Source organism: Gossypium arboreum, chromosome 12 (genome assembly GCF_025698485.1).
Source record: "Gossypium arboreum isolate Shixiya-1 chromosome 12, ASM2569848v2, whole genome shotgun sequence".
In the NCBI taxonomy this organism is placed as follows: domain Eukaryota; kingdom Viridiplantae; phylum Streptophyta; class Magnoliopsida; order Malvales; family Malvaceae; genus Gossypium; species Gossypium arboreum.
The window spans coordinates 4,625,133-4,640,977 of record NC_069081.1 but is presented as its reverse complement, the minus strand read 5'-3'; the positions used below and the strand labels follow the sequence as shown (position 1 = coordinate 4,640,977).

The following is a 15,845-nucleotide window of genomic DNA, read 5'->3' as shown; positions in this document are numbered from 1 at the left end:
GGGTGATGGGCTAGCTAGATTGGCCTTGTGTTCCACCACCCATCACAGTAAATTTGATGTTTCTGCTGTTATTGTCTATAATTTATTTATAATAGAGAAAGCTGTAGGCCTGATAACCAACTAATTCTGACTTCTTTTTCTTTTATAAAAAAAATCACAAGAAAAAAATTATTACTTTCTTGAATTATAATTTAAAAATAGTTGCTTCATATATAACTAAACATATAAAATAAAATTATTAAACAATATATAAATCATATTTAAAAGGCTTAAGGGTGCAAAAAGCTCTCAAAATTTTTCAAAAAAACAATTAAGCCCTACTTTTTTTTTACACTTATTTTGGTATTTGAATTTTCAAAATGCATCAAAAAAAGCCCTCAAACCTTTTCAAGAAAAGCAATTAAGCTCCTACTTTTTTTGCACTCAATTTGGTACTTAGACTTTCAAAATACATCAAAAGACCCTAAAACATTTAAAAAAACAATTAAGCCCTTGCTTTTATTAAAAATTAGAAAAGCAGTTATAAAAATTAAAATCAATAAAATATATAAATATTATTAAATTTTAATAAAAAATCAAATATTAAAAATTAAAAAATATAAAAATCGTAAAAAATATATAAAAATTGTAAAATTTTATAAAATTGTAAAAATTATAAAATATAAATTTTATAAAGTCATAAGAAAATTACACAAAATGTAAATAAATATAAATTTTGTAAAATTTTTTATAAAATTATCGTACTAATAGAAACATTTTATAATTTTTCTATAACTTTTATTGATTTTTATTCTTTATCATTTTCGTCACATGCCACGTATGTTGTGATAAATGATGTCTTTAATTGAAAAACTAGGATCGTTAATTATTTTATGATTGTACAATTTTATAAAAAATTCTAATTTTTAATAAATTTTAAATTTTATTAAAATTTAATAATTTTCTAAAATTTATTATTTATAATTATTTTTAATTTTTAATAAGAGCATAGGCTTAATTGCTTTTTTGAAATATTTTAAAGGTATTTTTATACATTTTGAAAGTTTAAGTACCTAGTTAAGTGAAAAAAAAAAGAGCAAGGACTTAATTATTTTTTGAAAAATTTAAGAACCTTTTTTATGTATTTTAAAGTTGAAGTGGTCAATTTATTAAAAAAAAGAGAGAGACTTAATATTTTTTTTTTTAAAGTTTGAGAGATTTTTACCTTAAACCTATTTAAAACTATAAAATATTTTTATAAAAATAACATATGGTGTTTGGAAATACATAATGAGACATCATTTCTTGAACCAGAAGAGACGGTGCATTCTGACAATAGATTGAGGGGCTCCCCCCTGAAAGACCCTGTAGGATACAGGCTCTAGACCTTTATCCTGAGTGTAAAAAGGATATAGTATGTTTGGCGATGCAAGGGAACTGAAATCCTCTGCTTGCTCTTACTCGTGCCCCGCTAATCTAATTGGTCCACGTATGATAATGAATTTTATATTTTTACTTTCTGTTAACGTCGTCAACTATTTTTCATTTCCTCCTCCTCAAGTTTCATTTACTCTTTTTTCTTTTAAGATCCAAATAAGGATTTATCGAATGCTATGCTTTAATATTGCATCTGAAGTTTTTTGAGTGTCAAAAAACATCTAAAATTAGTCTCATTCAATCCATCTGCAACCTTATAATTGTCAGGTACCAGAAGCTTAAGCCACTGAAAGAACACTTTACTAAACCACTCCACAAGTTATGGATCCAGAAACATACATGAGTTCTAAGTCTCAACAGTGATCTTTGTATCAAGCTGAGACTATGGGTCATCATTTTAATCCAAAAACATACACTTACTAAGCCATGGTAATTTCTGGCTTACTAAACAAGAAACTGAGTTTATGTCATACATGTTTATAGGGTATTTTTGAGAAAGAACTTAAGAAGCAGGCATTTAAAAGTCATTTATGGTTTATTGCACCTCCCATCAAAGATGAGAGGGAATCTATTGAAAGAAGGCATTGAGGCCTTGAAATGCTCATATGAATGCTTCACATCATCAACAACCCATTTCTTGTATGCTATGCATCAATAATCAGGGAGCACCGACATCTACTCTATGCATCCCTACACTTAAATAACTGAGAATCCAATACACAGTCAAGGCGCCCATAAACGGCTGCCTGGATGTTAACTTGAACTCCGTTTCTGGCAGCCTCTCAAATCAGATCTCCTGAGCTTCTGTTGTGGCCTAAAAGAAACACTCTATTTTCACTGAAACTTGAGAAATTTGACCCCAAAAAACTGAAACTTCATGAAGCAGAGAAAAAGGGCACGGCTTTAACAAGACTCCAAATATAAATTTAATGGTACATGTGGACCAATAATATTGATGGGGCAAAGGGGCAGTGAATTTTTGTCCTATGCAAGGTAAGATTATTTGATGAAAGAGGTAATGAAAATATGAGCTTACAACGAAATATTAAATGATAGGCTTGTTTAAGGCTTGGCCGAAATAAGAGAGAGTTTAGCAAACATACGAGGTATAGAAAATGAGTTTAGATAAAAACCAAAGTTTTTCTTTATTTGGGCAGGATTTTTATTTATTTAAATATTTCTGGTTCAAGAAATGATTCCTCATTACGTCTTTGCAAACCCTGTATGTCATTGCTTTAATGACGATGGTAATGGCTACATCGATCACCTTTATTCCTGTTTTCAATGAACAATGCAAAGTCTATGTTGTTATTACCCTCATAATTCGGGTTGATCCACAGCTTCAATGGAGTCTTATCATTTGACCGTATCATCCTTTCCCTTCTTGCATCCGCTCCACTCGACTTTAATTGGTTTCTTTCATCCTTCAGTACCGATCTTGAGATATTGTGGGGTGCTTGAATTCAACCCTTGCATTTATATAAGCTTCTACATCTTATATGTTATTGAGTAGAGAAAAAAGCCAAACGTCTAGTCTCGCAGGCTAGATATTTTGTCTCGCAATCTATATGACCTTAGGTAATCCATTCATTTTAAATTTGCCTAAATCAACCTAACCACCACAAATGCTTTCAATATTCTCTCATTCACAAAGAATAAAAAAATAATAATATCTTTAAATTAGGACCAGACTAACGTATCCCTTAAATTATGAGATTTATAAGATACATAATCAAATATAATCTAATTTTTATAAGATATGATTCCTATTAATATTCTAAGATTAGTTCTCATATTTACCAAAATAGCTTATGTTATCATATCTTCATCTTCAATTTGACAAGTATTTCTAACAATTTATTGAATCGGATCAATTTTTATAGATCAAATGATCAACCTTTATTGAATGCACTTGATACGATAATCACTGCGAGCCATGACACTAAAACTTTAATGCTCAAATATTGATATGAAACATGGTCTGATAATTATCAAAAAGAGTTCCGTGACCCAATCTTTGTCTCATGTTTTCCATTTTCTCATTCTAGTATACCATCATAAGCACTGTAATTTCATTTAAAAAACCAAAGAAAAGAATTATTAATTTTCTCTTCCATTCTAACTTTCAAATATTGAGCGGTATAATAAATAATTGAGAAAAACTCTTGATGCTATGAAAGGGGTGGGGCAGCTTTTTCAAATTTCAGTCCCAGTCGCACCTAAATCTTAAAAAATAAATTGCGTAATTCTCTGGATTCAAGTTTAAATTATAACAAAATTTGATGTTGTTTTCTTTAAAATAAAAATTGAATTGCTTTTTCAAGTTAACTAATTTGATAATATATTATATTTAAAACTCAATTATTTATATTTGAATCCCAGTTTTAATACTAAATAGGCGTATATTAAAAATAGAATGTTAAATAGTTGAAATTAGTTTTCTCGATACAATCAATTGAGGAAACTTATTACCCTATCACTGAATAGTACCATATTTATTTAAAACACCGGCAGTGACAGAATCATTACCCAATTACAGTGCCAGCAATGTCCTTTATCGGGTACAGTTTACCTACCACCGACAGATTCGTCGCTACCCTGCTCTCTCATCACCTCTTCTCAATATAAAAAAAAAATCCCCTGGCTCCACCTCCCCTTCAATCAACTCCCATAATTTCCTTTACGCCCTCCTTTCATTGGGACAAGTCCCCAACCAATTCCTTTCTCTCTCTAAATTCGCCGTCGTTTACTCCGCGAGTTTCTATTTGTTTATTTTCAATCAAAATTCTTTTTTTTTTTTACTTTACTTGTTAACCATAGTCTCCAAGATGAGTTAAAATTCTGGACAGACACATTTATGACCGTCGGATCTACCTCGTGACCCGTGACGTAAAAACACATCAATTACTAATTTTTCTCAAAGAGAAAGACGCAGTAAGTGGTTCGTTTTCTTTCACTTCTTTTATTTATTCATTTATTTTTTGTGATTAAATTAAAATAAGAAGCAAATCTTTAACCACCTAAAATTTTGGGCTCTTTACTTACCTTGTTCTTGCTTCTTGATCGTAATGCTGGTTTTGATACGTTTCGTGCGTGTACACTGATGCCATTTTCACACTATTTAGACCTAAAGCCAGTAAGTCGGATCACCGGCGGCCAAGCCTTGATTCTTCGAGACGGAGTGTAGATGTCGGGGCCACTCGATCGATTCGCTCGGCCTTGTGAGTTTAACTTCGTTCGTTTCTTCATCTTGTTATTCTAGGGTTCTACTGTTGCTACAGTCTGGTTGCTGAGAAAATTTTGGTATTGCAGATAATGGAAGAGAAATTAAAGACTCGATTTAACTAAAGAATAAATGAATTCGATTCTTGTTTAGGTTGTCAGATATAACATTGGAGATTATAGACATTATTTTCATTTTATTTATTTTTTTGACTTCTTATTTTGTTATTTTCTGCCATGATTTGTAGCTTTTTTAGATTTTTTTTCAGAAATATAGGTAAAAATGAGGTGAAAAAATGATTCTCACTTCATCTTTTATTTTTTCTTTATCTAAACACTACTTGTTTTTAACTGTAATGCTTTGATATATGTCATGAGAAAGGCTTTGAGGGGTTTTATGGTGGTGATGAGAGGAGAGAGAGGAAATCTGATTTCGAGAACTCAGAGGATGAAAGGCGCACAAGAATTGGATCCTTGAAAAAGAAAGCAATAAGTGCATCTGCTAGATTTAAGCATTCTCTTAAAAAGAAGAGTAATAGAAGGAAAGGTGATGGCCGTGTCAGCTCTGTATCCATTGAGGATGTTCGCAATGCTGAAGAGCTACGGGCTGTTGATCAATTTCGACAAGCATTAATCATGGAAGAACTGCTTCCAGAAAAACACGACGACTATCACATGATGTTGAGGTGCTCTCCTTCTCTTAATTTTATTTCATATTCCTCAACATAATAGGGTTTTTTTTTCTTCTTTTTGTCAAGTTAGTAGTGGATAGCCTAATGACAAAACATTTTATCTTTTATATATAGTAATTTCCTTAATGATTGTTTATGCTTCATGGTTCACCATTTAAAATCTTGATTTGAATTTTAATTGGCTTGATAAAGAAACCAATAAGAACTGTGAGTCTATTGGTCTTATCATTGTTATGCTTTTTGTTTTGTTTTTCAACACATCTATTTTCTGCTTGCTGATATGATATATCCTTTTCGTTTTTGTTTGGAGCCTTCTGCATATTCTCTTCTGCTCTCCCATTTTTAGTTTGCCTTGCAAACTTTGAATACTGTGACCAATAATAATTAGTTTCTGGCCTTACTCTTTTGTAGGTTTTTGAAAGCAAGAAAGTTTGATATCGATAAAGCTAAGCACATGTGGGCAGATATGCTCCAATGGAGGAAGGAGTTTGGTGCTGACACCATCATGGAGGTAATCACAATTAATAATTTGCCTGAAAGAATTGGTTATAATCCATGTTTTTCAGTGCATTCTTCCTTAATTTTCAGGATTTTGAGTTCAAGGAGTTGGATGAGGTCTTAAGGTATTATCCTCATGGTCATCATGGTGTCGATAAGGAGGGAAGACCTGTGTATATTGAGAGATTGGGAAAAGTTGATCCCAACAAGCTCATGCAAGTTACGACTATGGACCGTTATGTAAAATACCATGTCCGAGAGTTTGAGAAGGCCTTCACTATGAAGTTTCCTGCATGTACTATTGCCGCGAAGAGGCATATAGATTCAAGCACAACAATTTTAGACGTTCATGGTGTGGTATGTTTCTTGTAATCGCTTGTTGCCCTGTTAGTACCTTATATTTGGCTTTGAGTTAATGACTAACTGACTATTGTTTTCTTTTTGTTTGTTTATCAGGGCTTTAAGAATTTTACTAAGTCTGCACGGGACCTGATTATGCGACTGCAAAAGATTGATGGTGACAACTACCCTGAGGTCTGCCATCTCAACTTGTAGGATGAATTGTGAACTTATGCTTCTTGAAAGATTTTTATATTAATTTCTTTCGAGCTGAACTTTTTGTTCTGATCTTTTTTTTTCAGACTCTTTACCAAATGTTTATCATCAATTCTGGACCTGGTTTTAGGCTGTTGTGGAACACTGTGAAGACATTTCTAGATCCCAAAACAACTTCCAAGATTCATGTATGTTAATACTTTTCTGCAATATTTGAAATTGACCATGCTTTCTTTTGTGGCTTTTGACTTCTTATTTATTTGTTGCTGACTCATAATTATACATACATATATACATATTGTGGAATAACTTTAGGTTATCGGAAATAAGTACCAAAGCAAACTGCTAGAGATTATTGATGCCAGGTAAATACACTTAGAACTTTCAGGACATGATATATTCTCGATTTATATTTGTTTTTTTCTCCTATGATAGTATAATTTTTATCATCTGTTTCACTTTAAAAGTATATATTCTTTTACTATATTTCACTCTCCTGTTGCCTTCTTTCTAATAGCTTATAATGATGTTTAAAATCCATTCAGTGAGTTGCCAGGGTTTCTAGGTGGTAGCTGTGCCTGTGCAGATCAGGGAGGTTGCCTTCGGTCTGATAAGGGGCCTTGGAAGAACCCAGAAATAATGAAGGTTATAAACTGGCTTTGTTATTTATTGTATGTTAATGCTGTTAATTTCAAGGGCTTCATCCGTGCAATCTTTCTCACAAAAAATTTTAATGCACGTGTTTTTTCTCAGATGGTTCTTAATGGTGTGGCATTGGGTGCCAGGCAATTTGTAAAAGTTCTGAATAGTGATGGGAAGGTTATTGCATATGTTAAGCCACAATGTCCAATGGTATATGATCTTTTTAACTTTCAATGGCCCTTTTCTTCGTCGCTTAGTGATATTCCTGTTTTGAGGTAAAAATATTGCACTATCTCATTGCCTTTTGGGCTGTATGACAGTTGAAAGGTAGTGATACATCCACTGCAGAATCTGGATCAGAGGCTGAAGATATTGCATCCCCAAAAGCTATGAAGAGTTATTCACAACTTCTGCTGACCCCTGTTTGTGAAGAAGTGGGTTTCCTTTTTACCTTCTAACATTTTGTCGGGTTTGGGAATTGAAGTACTTTGCTTGTAGCTGATAATTGTGTCAGACTACATTCATCATGAGTGATATAAATGGTTGGGTAGAAGAGCTTTTAACATGGATTTCTGCTTTTGGAACACTCAAAATGCTTTGGAGTACTGGGTTCATTAAATAGAAGAATGCTTGACTAGATGTTTTGATTTATTTTTGTTGGATCAGCTATTTGCATTCTTTTAACAGTTGCTTTTAATTTTTTGGTGGTTTGTTGACAATATTTTATAACCTATGAGTTTCATGATGACTTACAAGGATACTTGATAAAGACTTCATTATGCATCTTATCAGTTTCTACACCGAAGTTTAGGATCATTGGCATTTTTTAGAAGTAACTAATTTGCTTGTTTGGCTTTGTAAATTATGCAGACTAAGGTAGTTGGAAAAACAAGCTATGCTGGCAACTTCTCAGGCTATGATGAATTTGTTCCCATGGTTGATAAAGCTGTTGATTCTAGTTGGAAGAAACAAACCTCCCTCTTGAGGCCTTCTGCTTCCAAAGGTTAACAAATGTACTCTTGCATACTGTTTTACCCTTTAATAAGCTACATTTCTTCTTTAAAACATGCTTAGACCTTTTATAACATGCTTAGGAAAATGAAATGCTATTTCATAATCAGGTACATTAGCAGCTCCTGAAACTCCCAAGGCCCAGGAAGGAATTCGAACTTGGATTTTGCGGATGCTCATGGCTTTTTTCATGACAGTTTACACTCTCTTCCACTCAGTGGCACTGAACATAACCAGAAAGCTACCTAACTCAGTTTCTGGTCATTGTCAAAATGTTACTGAACCTACACCTAATGCAACTCAAAAGGAAGAATGTCGCGCCCCTTCTCCAACAGCTCTTCAGACTCAGGCTGATCTTCTATCTTCTGTTATTGAGAGGTTGGGTGAGCTTGAGGAGAAAGTTCTTACACTACAAGCGAAGCCATCTAAGATGCCTTATGAGAAAGAGGAGTTGTTGAATTCTACTGTATGTCGTGTTGAAGCTCTAGAGGCAGAGCTCATTGCTGCCAAGAAGGTACTGTTGGCAATCTTAATAATGGTATTATTTTTTCCAAACATTATCCATATTTCTCTCCCTGAACCGTATCCTGTGAGTGAGGTAAGCCATTAAATAATATTTTCAGTAAAGTATTTGATTGGGCTAATGAGATTGCATTTTGCATTAGTGCAAAGCTCTGATAATTCTTCTCGGGAATTTGGATTTATTTCCTATTAGGCTAACTGGCTTCCCAGATTGCTCATTTTTCTAGAAATCTCAGTGTCTTCTATGGAATATTCATTATCAACTGATTAATCACTTATTTTGGGTATAGCTTGCTGATAAGGCTTTTAATTAATTATTTATTTTTCTCTAAGACATTTTGCAGTTATGGCCATTCTTGCTTTCATTGTCAAATTTTCATTTCTTTTGCATGTATGTGCTGTATTAAATAGGCTCTTCACGAAGCTTTGATGAGGCAAGAGGAGCTGTTTGCATCCCTAGACAGTCGAGAGCAAGCCAAATTAAGGGTATATCATTGCATTGGTTTTTCCCGTTGTTTATGTACGTTTCCTAGATTTGTGCTTAACTTTTTTGTGGTTGTGACTGGTATGCCTCTTGGTTTCAGAAAAAGAAGTTTTGCTGGTGATATGTTCTGCTGATGAAGAGACTAAAAACAAAACCGCTTACGGTTTTATGGAGCGGCCTATGTTGATCCACGAGCAATGTAATTGCCTGTTCGCTCAGAATTGAATATAAATCCTACTAATGAAACCGTCAATTCTCTCAGGCTCGTCTCATTTCCTTCTTTCCATGTAATGTTTGAAATTGCTGTACTTCAAAAGTAAAAGGGGATTCATATATATTTTCGCTTTCGGAACTTCGTTGTCAAAAGTTTGAGTTTCACTTATATCGCGTTTGCCAAATAAATGTCCTGAACTTGGTTAATGTTCATAAAATTGTGGAAACTTGAGAAATGGACTTTAAAATCCTCTTCTGTAGCTAAGATTTGAGCAGTTCTTTTCTTCACTTTTTTAATCACAATTTTAACCTTGAAGAACATTACAACTTGGGCCAACCAAGAAGACCCCCATTTGGGCCAATAATTGTTCAACATATTACAATATCTTTTAAGAAATTTGCCAAACTCTGACTTAAAGGGCTTGGAATTGAATATTTTACAAAGCAAAACAATATAAGCAAGCAATACATCTATGGGCTGAAATCTCAGTGCATGTCACCTACGCCATCCAGCACCCAATTTTCATCTTAGCCAGCGAAATGGGTTCTGCAGCCACATATCCAAGAAAATTAGATGTGAGGGATACACATATATACATAAATAAAGTTTGCATGATTTGACTTTTGATAACTTACAAACTTCTTCTTCTTCTTCTTCTTTTTCTTATCAATGTAGGTCTGAAGCTCCTGCTGTTTATCAATGGCTGTCTCAAGTGCCTGCATAAGCAAGAAAGGAAACACAATCAATTAAAGATTCAAAGATAGTGACAAATTTGTGTTCTTCATCGGTTTCTTCAGTAGGATGGCCAAGTTGTAATTATTTACCTTCTTAGTTACAGATAGCTCTTGTTCCAGGGTGCCGACCCTGCTTAAAGCAGTATTCAACATCTCCTTTTTCTCAGGTGGCAACGTTGCTGGTTTATCGACAAGTACAGTCACCTTCTCTTCCAATTCAGCCATGCGTTTCATCATGGCAAAGATGTCAGCGTCATTAATAGGTGGTGCTTGTTGAGCGGCAGGGCCTGTGATCATTGGGTTAGCATAGTAAACTTGACCACCATACAAAAGAGGTTCAGTCAGTCTCCTAGGAATTTTGCGGGACAAGCGAACCAGCGCTATAATTCCCATAATCAAGGCCACAATTCCTCCGAAAATGTTGGTGCCCATTCCTTGAGTAGCCATCCTAACATCCTTCGTCTGGTAACAATCTACATTTTTGGGAAAAAAGGGTCACAAACGAATGGTGTTATTGCTACATTCTTTAAAACTCAAGAAAACGTACTCAAATGCAAAAAATCTACCTTTGGACATGTCAAAATTTTCAGCGTTAGGCCAGGAAGGATGTACACCCTTGTCAACCATTGGCATAAACTTGTCACAGGCAAAGGAACTCTGGGTCTTTCTCTTGATGGGATTCTGCAATATATAAAACATGTACTTTTATGTTGACTGATGGGATTCACATAGATGCAGAAACTGATTGCAATATTTAGCTGCATGAATCATGATTTATCTCGTATGTTTCCGTTGTGGACATGGCATGAGAACAACTAAACTTACTTCAGGCATTGTAGCTGTCTTTGCATCCAAATGGCAGCTCTTCTTCATGTCCTAAAATATCAAAGAAAAAGTTAGGCACTCATTTTGTAGAGTACTAGATATTGAGATGGCAGAGCCTTGGGTAAGAGGAATTACCTCTTCACTTGTTTTCTCCTCAACATCTGTTATATTCTTCCTTGTGCACTTGCCTTGACCATTTTGAACCTTCTAAGCTCATGAAAATGTACTCAATTTCATTATTCCAAGTATAATATAACATAGATATTTCACCAAAATATCATTCAAGCTTAAGTTGACTACCTTCAATATGTCGGGATCGTTCCATGGACCCTTGTCGGAGACCATGCAGCTGCCTTTGTCAGCACAATTACAGGTGCCCCCCAAAAACTCTGGCAATTGACTGATGAAAACCACAAGAAATAAATGCTTTAAATATAGAAAGTTTGAAATTCATGGAATATAATATTCTCAACTAATGAGGAAAAAAAACACTCACTCTGCATCAATTACTTCAAGCAATTTGCTCTGGTATTTGTTACCCAAAACCTGGTGAAAAGTTGTTTAGCAACATTATAGTAGCAAAAATCAAATGTATTGTCAGGTAAAAATGGTGAATCAATAGTTACATGGATCTTTGCGGTGGTCTTCGGGTCAAGGAACGATTTAACTGTGCCCCATAACATCCTAAATCCGGGGCCAGCATTGATGATAAACATGCGGTTCAATGTCTGTAATATAGAAAGCATCCAATTAGCATCTCCTGACACGTAAAACGGAGCTTATGGAGTAATGAGTATTCAGCACCTCAGGATAATTGTCACCATCAATCTTCTGAAGGCTCTGAAGGAGCTCCCTTGCAGACTTGTTGAAGCTCGAAAGCCCCTGAACATTCATTTATGATGCCAGGTCTTAGAACTGCAGTGAAGCAATATGCGTGTATATATATATATATATATCTAAGCAGAAAATTTAACATACCACTCCTTCCACATCCAATATTGTTGTGCTCTGGTTAATTTGCTTTTTGGCAGCAATGGATGCAGCAGGGAACTTAACAGCAAAGGTCTTCTCAAACTCCTTTACATGGTACTTCAAATACCGGTCTATTGTTGTAACTTTAATCAGCTTGTTAACATCAACTTGGCCAAGCCTTTCAATATAAACAGGTCGGCCATCCTTATCAACTCCATGATATCCTTGCGGATAATACTTAACCACTTCACTGTATTCCTTGAAATCAAAATCCTTAACAAAGAAGTTCCAGGAAGAAAATTTCAGACAGTTTTAAAAGTTGCATCATATATGTTCTGCAATATGGAAACAGTTTCCACACACACACAGAGACATATGTGGATGTACCTCCATTATCGTGTCGGCCCCGAACTCCTTCCTCCATTGGAGCATATCAGCCCACATGAGCTTTGCTTTATCAAGATCATATTTCCTGGCCCTAAGAAATCTGTATGATCAAAGAAGGAGTTAATGGCCTAACCTAATACCATTCCTATCGAAGCTTAGTATTGTTGAATGGAAGATAGTGACCTTAGCATCATATGATGATCATCATGTTTAGCAGGCAGTAATTCATCTAAGATGAGTGCTTGGCGGAATGCATCCACTGCCTGCAGCTCTTCAGAATCAAGGCCATCCTCTATATTAACAACCGACATTACTCTACTATGTCTTCTGCTTTTCTTTCTCATTGAATGTCTAAACTTGCTGGAAGCACTCAATGCCTTTTTCTTAAGAGACCCAAGCTTTTTTTTCTTCTCATCCTCCGAGTTATATACATCAATTTTTTCTGCACCTGTAAAACAAGCCACTCTCAAACCCCGAATTATATCAACAAACCCAGAATTATTAATATCATTGAATTTCATGCACACAATTTGCGTTTCTTTTGAGTTCTTGATTCATCTTTCACCATTTAAAACCATAGTCAGATATCTGGCATGCATCTAAATCCACCATTAGTGTACATGAATTACAGTAAATGGAAAATAAATAAATAAAAGAAAAGCTGAAAATGTTTGTAAAAGATCACCTATTCTAACTTGTCGTTCAACAGGTTGAGACAAAGTGTCAGCCATGAATACAATGTTGAGGACTTCCTTTAAGCTCAAAACAGGGCAGCAGGTTCAAGATGTTATCACTCATACAAAGATGTTCAATATTAACGGCCTGCAGAATCGAATCCGAACATCTGCAAATAAGCCCCAATGAAATCAAATATGATAACAAATAACTAAAAAGCTGAAAAAGATTGAACCAATCTAATGACAGAAATGTTATCCAATCAATATTGAAGAGAATATGATTATACCATATGATAGGAGTCTAAGACTCTGAGGGCTAATGGAGAAAGGGATAGGTTTAAATAACAACCGACTAAAACTATAAAAAAAAACAACTCACCAGGATTGGTATTGTCATATATAGTTCTCTCTTAACATAGATCTTTAAGCTTTACTATTATTGAGAAGAAGGTTAAACATAATTTGTTCCGGTTTGGCGACATGCATGCAACTCCATTCAAAAACCATTCCAGTCTTTTTATCTTTAACTAACTTATTAACTGTCTTCATCTTTTTTCTCGGCCGATGTCACAGCCTAGAAACATGGATATCCAGATTTGAAACACTAATTGAAACAATTAGGCTAATATTTAGTTTAATCTTCTTCAGGTCAAAAAGTATTTTTGAGCTAAAATTAAAATTATTAAAACACCTTTAAAAAGTTTAAAAGCATTTTATTTAGTAATATTTTTATAAATACTTTTTATTTCAAAATGCTTATTAAAAGTAATGCTAAACTAGTCCTAAATTCTGGATTTATATATACTTCATCAACCCATCTCGTGAGAGAAATATATTCAGATAATAAATATTACATAAATAATTAAACCAATTGCATAAATTATCTAATTAATTGTTTATTTATTTAAATATTCATCTATAAATTATATTCTTGTTATGCAATTAAATATTCAAATTTGTTAAAATAGTGATATTTAGAAAGAATAAGTTATCTTTCTCTATTGATTTACAAGAGAATATATATTATTCGTTGAATATGAAAATAGCATAAAATTTAATCCCTAAATATATATATTTATAACCTATTAGTACTTCCCCTCAAACTGGAATATATAGGGATGGCAATAAAGCGTGGTGAAGGCGAATATTACTAAATTCACTATCACTCCATAATTGATATGTTCTGCTCCGCTCTTCACTCCACTTCATTAGGGATGTATAATTTTGAAAATTATTACCACCTCCATAGATGTTAGATGCATCCATCCTCCCTTTGCTTCAATTTAATTTTTACTATTTATCTTTTAATGTTTTCAATTTTTTAAAGTCAAGTAAAATATTTAAACATAATTATTAAAATAATATTTTAACATAAAATATATATTATTTTTATATTATGTTAGTACACTTTTACATTTTTAATAGTATATATATAATACAATGGTAATTTTATATAGTGGAGTGGGTGCAGGTGGGGTAAGCAATTATCGTAACTGCTCCATACCCACTATCCAAAAGAAAAAATCTATCCCGCCCTACCCCGCATCTACTTTTCAAGAAAAAAATCAACTCCATTCAGAGCGGAGCGGTTTAGAATCTATTAGATGGTTTGAGTTTTGCCATCCCTAGAAGTATATATATCAATCATGGCCAACTTGTTATATAGATATTGAACTCGATTCCTAGTAAGAGGTTTTGTGAAAATATCAGAGTTGTTTTTGGTTTTTAGGTAACTATTATAAATCAATCCTTCTAGGATTTTTTTTGCGAACAAAATGATGATAAACTTCAATATGTTTTAGTTGTTCGTGAAATACGAGATTTGAGGCAATGTGAAGGGAAACCTAATCATCACACCATAATTTTACTGGTAATGAAGACTTTAAACCTAATTTTGTAATGAGATGATGCATTCACATAATTTCACATATAGACTAAACCATTAATTTGCATTCCGATTCTGCACCAGATTAAGATACAATATTTTGTTTCTCACTCATCTAGGACACCAAATTTCCTCCAACAAATACACAATAGCTTGTGGTGGATCTTCTATTAAACTTAGATCCTGCCTAGTCAATATCTATAAAACACTTAATATTAGCATGCCCACGATTCTTGTATAGTATGCCTTTCTAGGAGCTCATTTTAAGTAACACAAAATCTGTTCTAGAGCTGCCCAATGATGAATGGTTGGAGCTGTCATAAATTGGCTAACAACACCGGTTGCATATGCGGTATCTAGACAAGTTAGTGTGAGATAGTTCAACTTTTCTACCAATCTTCTATACCTCTTAGGGTTCTCAAATAAGCCAACATCTTCTTTTGTGAGATGTAGATTAGGAATCATCTTGACTCCTATTTTCCTTGTTTCTATTAACAATTCAAGCACTTACTTTCTTTAAGATAAGAAAATCCATTTCTTACTCCTTGTCATCTTCACTCCCAAAAATATTTCAGTGCCCCTAAATATTTCGTATGAAATTTACAATTAGGATATCATTAAATTTAGGATTGTAAGCTTATCTCAATATTTTTAAAAATATATTATTTTAATATTTTTAACAGGATATTTTAAACAACTAGTTTTATCTAAAAATTTAGAAATTTTTCTTAATATATAAGTAATTTATCCTAATAGTAAAATTTTAAATTTCATACAAATAATAAATTTTAGGATAAAAATTTATCTAAATTTTAGTGTTTATTTATATCTTTAAAATTATCATTAAAACCATATTTTCCATTGCTATATAATGTCAAAAGGGTCATTTCTCATAATATCATGCTTACATATCTTGTCATATAATATAGACTAATTTTTTTTTTCGTGTGATGCATAGTTTGATTATATGTTTTAATTAAAATATGTTTTAATTTTTTTAATACTATCAAATTTAAATGAATCGGTAACACATATAAAAAAAATCAAAAGTGAGAACATAAAAGGAGAAGTGTAAAAATGAAGAAATTAAGATGTTATTCTTTAAAATA

At 33.2% G+C, this 15,845-nt stretch overlaps 2 protein-coding genes across 4 annotated transcripts; one reads left to right on the top strand and one right to left on the bottom strand.

The window, feature by feature from the left end:
• Positions 1-3,922: 3,922 nt before the first annotated feature.
• On the top strand, positions 3,923-9,394 carry LOC108479446 (phosphatidylinositol/phosphatidylcholine transfer protein SFH6-like). 3 transcript variants are annotated; one of them, XM_017782048.2, is made up of 15 exons: positions 3,923-4,350; positions 4,542-4,637; positions 5,021-5,324; positions 5,742-5,841; positions 5,919-6,185; positions 6,285-6,362; positions 6,470-6,571; positions 6,699-6,748; positions 6,929-7,028; positions 7,137-7,235; positions 7,346-7,459; positions 7,896-8,028; positions 8,147-8,550; positions 8,970-9,044; positions 9,143-9,394. In XM_017782048.2, exons 2-15 carry the CDS (start codon positions 4,604-4,606, stop codon positions 9,161-9,163), a joined length of 1,881 nt encoding a protein of 626 aa, XP_017637537.1. In that variant the 5' UTR covers positions 3,923-4,350; positions 4,542-4,603; the 3' UTR covers positions 9,164-9,394. The 3 variants fall into 3 exon arrangements, with proteins under 3 accessions (XP_017637537.1, XP_017637536.1, XP_017637535.1); XM_017782047.2 differs by having other exon boundaries at positions 3,923-4,357; XM_017782046.2 differs by having other exon boundaries at positions 4,348-4,637.
• Positions 9,395-9,531: 137 nt separating this feature from the next.
• Positions 9,532-13,246, bottom strand: LOC108477998 (phosphatidylinositol/phosphatidylcholine transfer protein SFH3-like). The gene is made up of 15 exons (XM_053023580.1): positions 13,139-13,246; positions 12,860-13,018; positions 12,358-12,622; positions 12,175-12,274; positions 11,794-12,060; positions 11,620-11,697; positions 11,442-11,543; positions 11,312-11,361; positions 11,116-11,215; positions 10,951-11,022; positions 10,816-10,866; positions 10,557-10,671; positions 10,081-10,463; positions 9,892-9,972; positions 9,532-9,802 (listed from the first exon to the last, which is right to left on the bottom strand). Exons 2-15 carry the CDS (start codon positions 12,903-12,905, stop codon positions 9,779-9,781), a joined length of 1,734 nt encoding a protein of 577 aa, XP_052879540.1. The 5' UTR covers positions 12,906-13,018; positions 13,139-13,246; the 3' UTR covers positions 9,532-9,778.
• Positions 13,247-15,845: the final 2,599 nt, after the last annotated feature.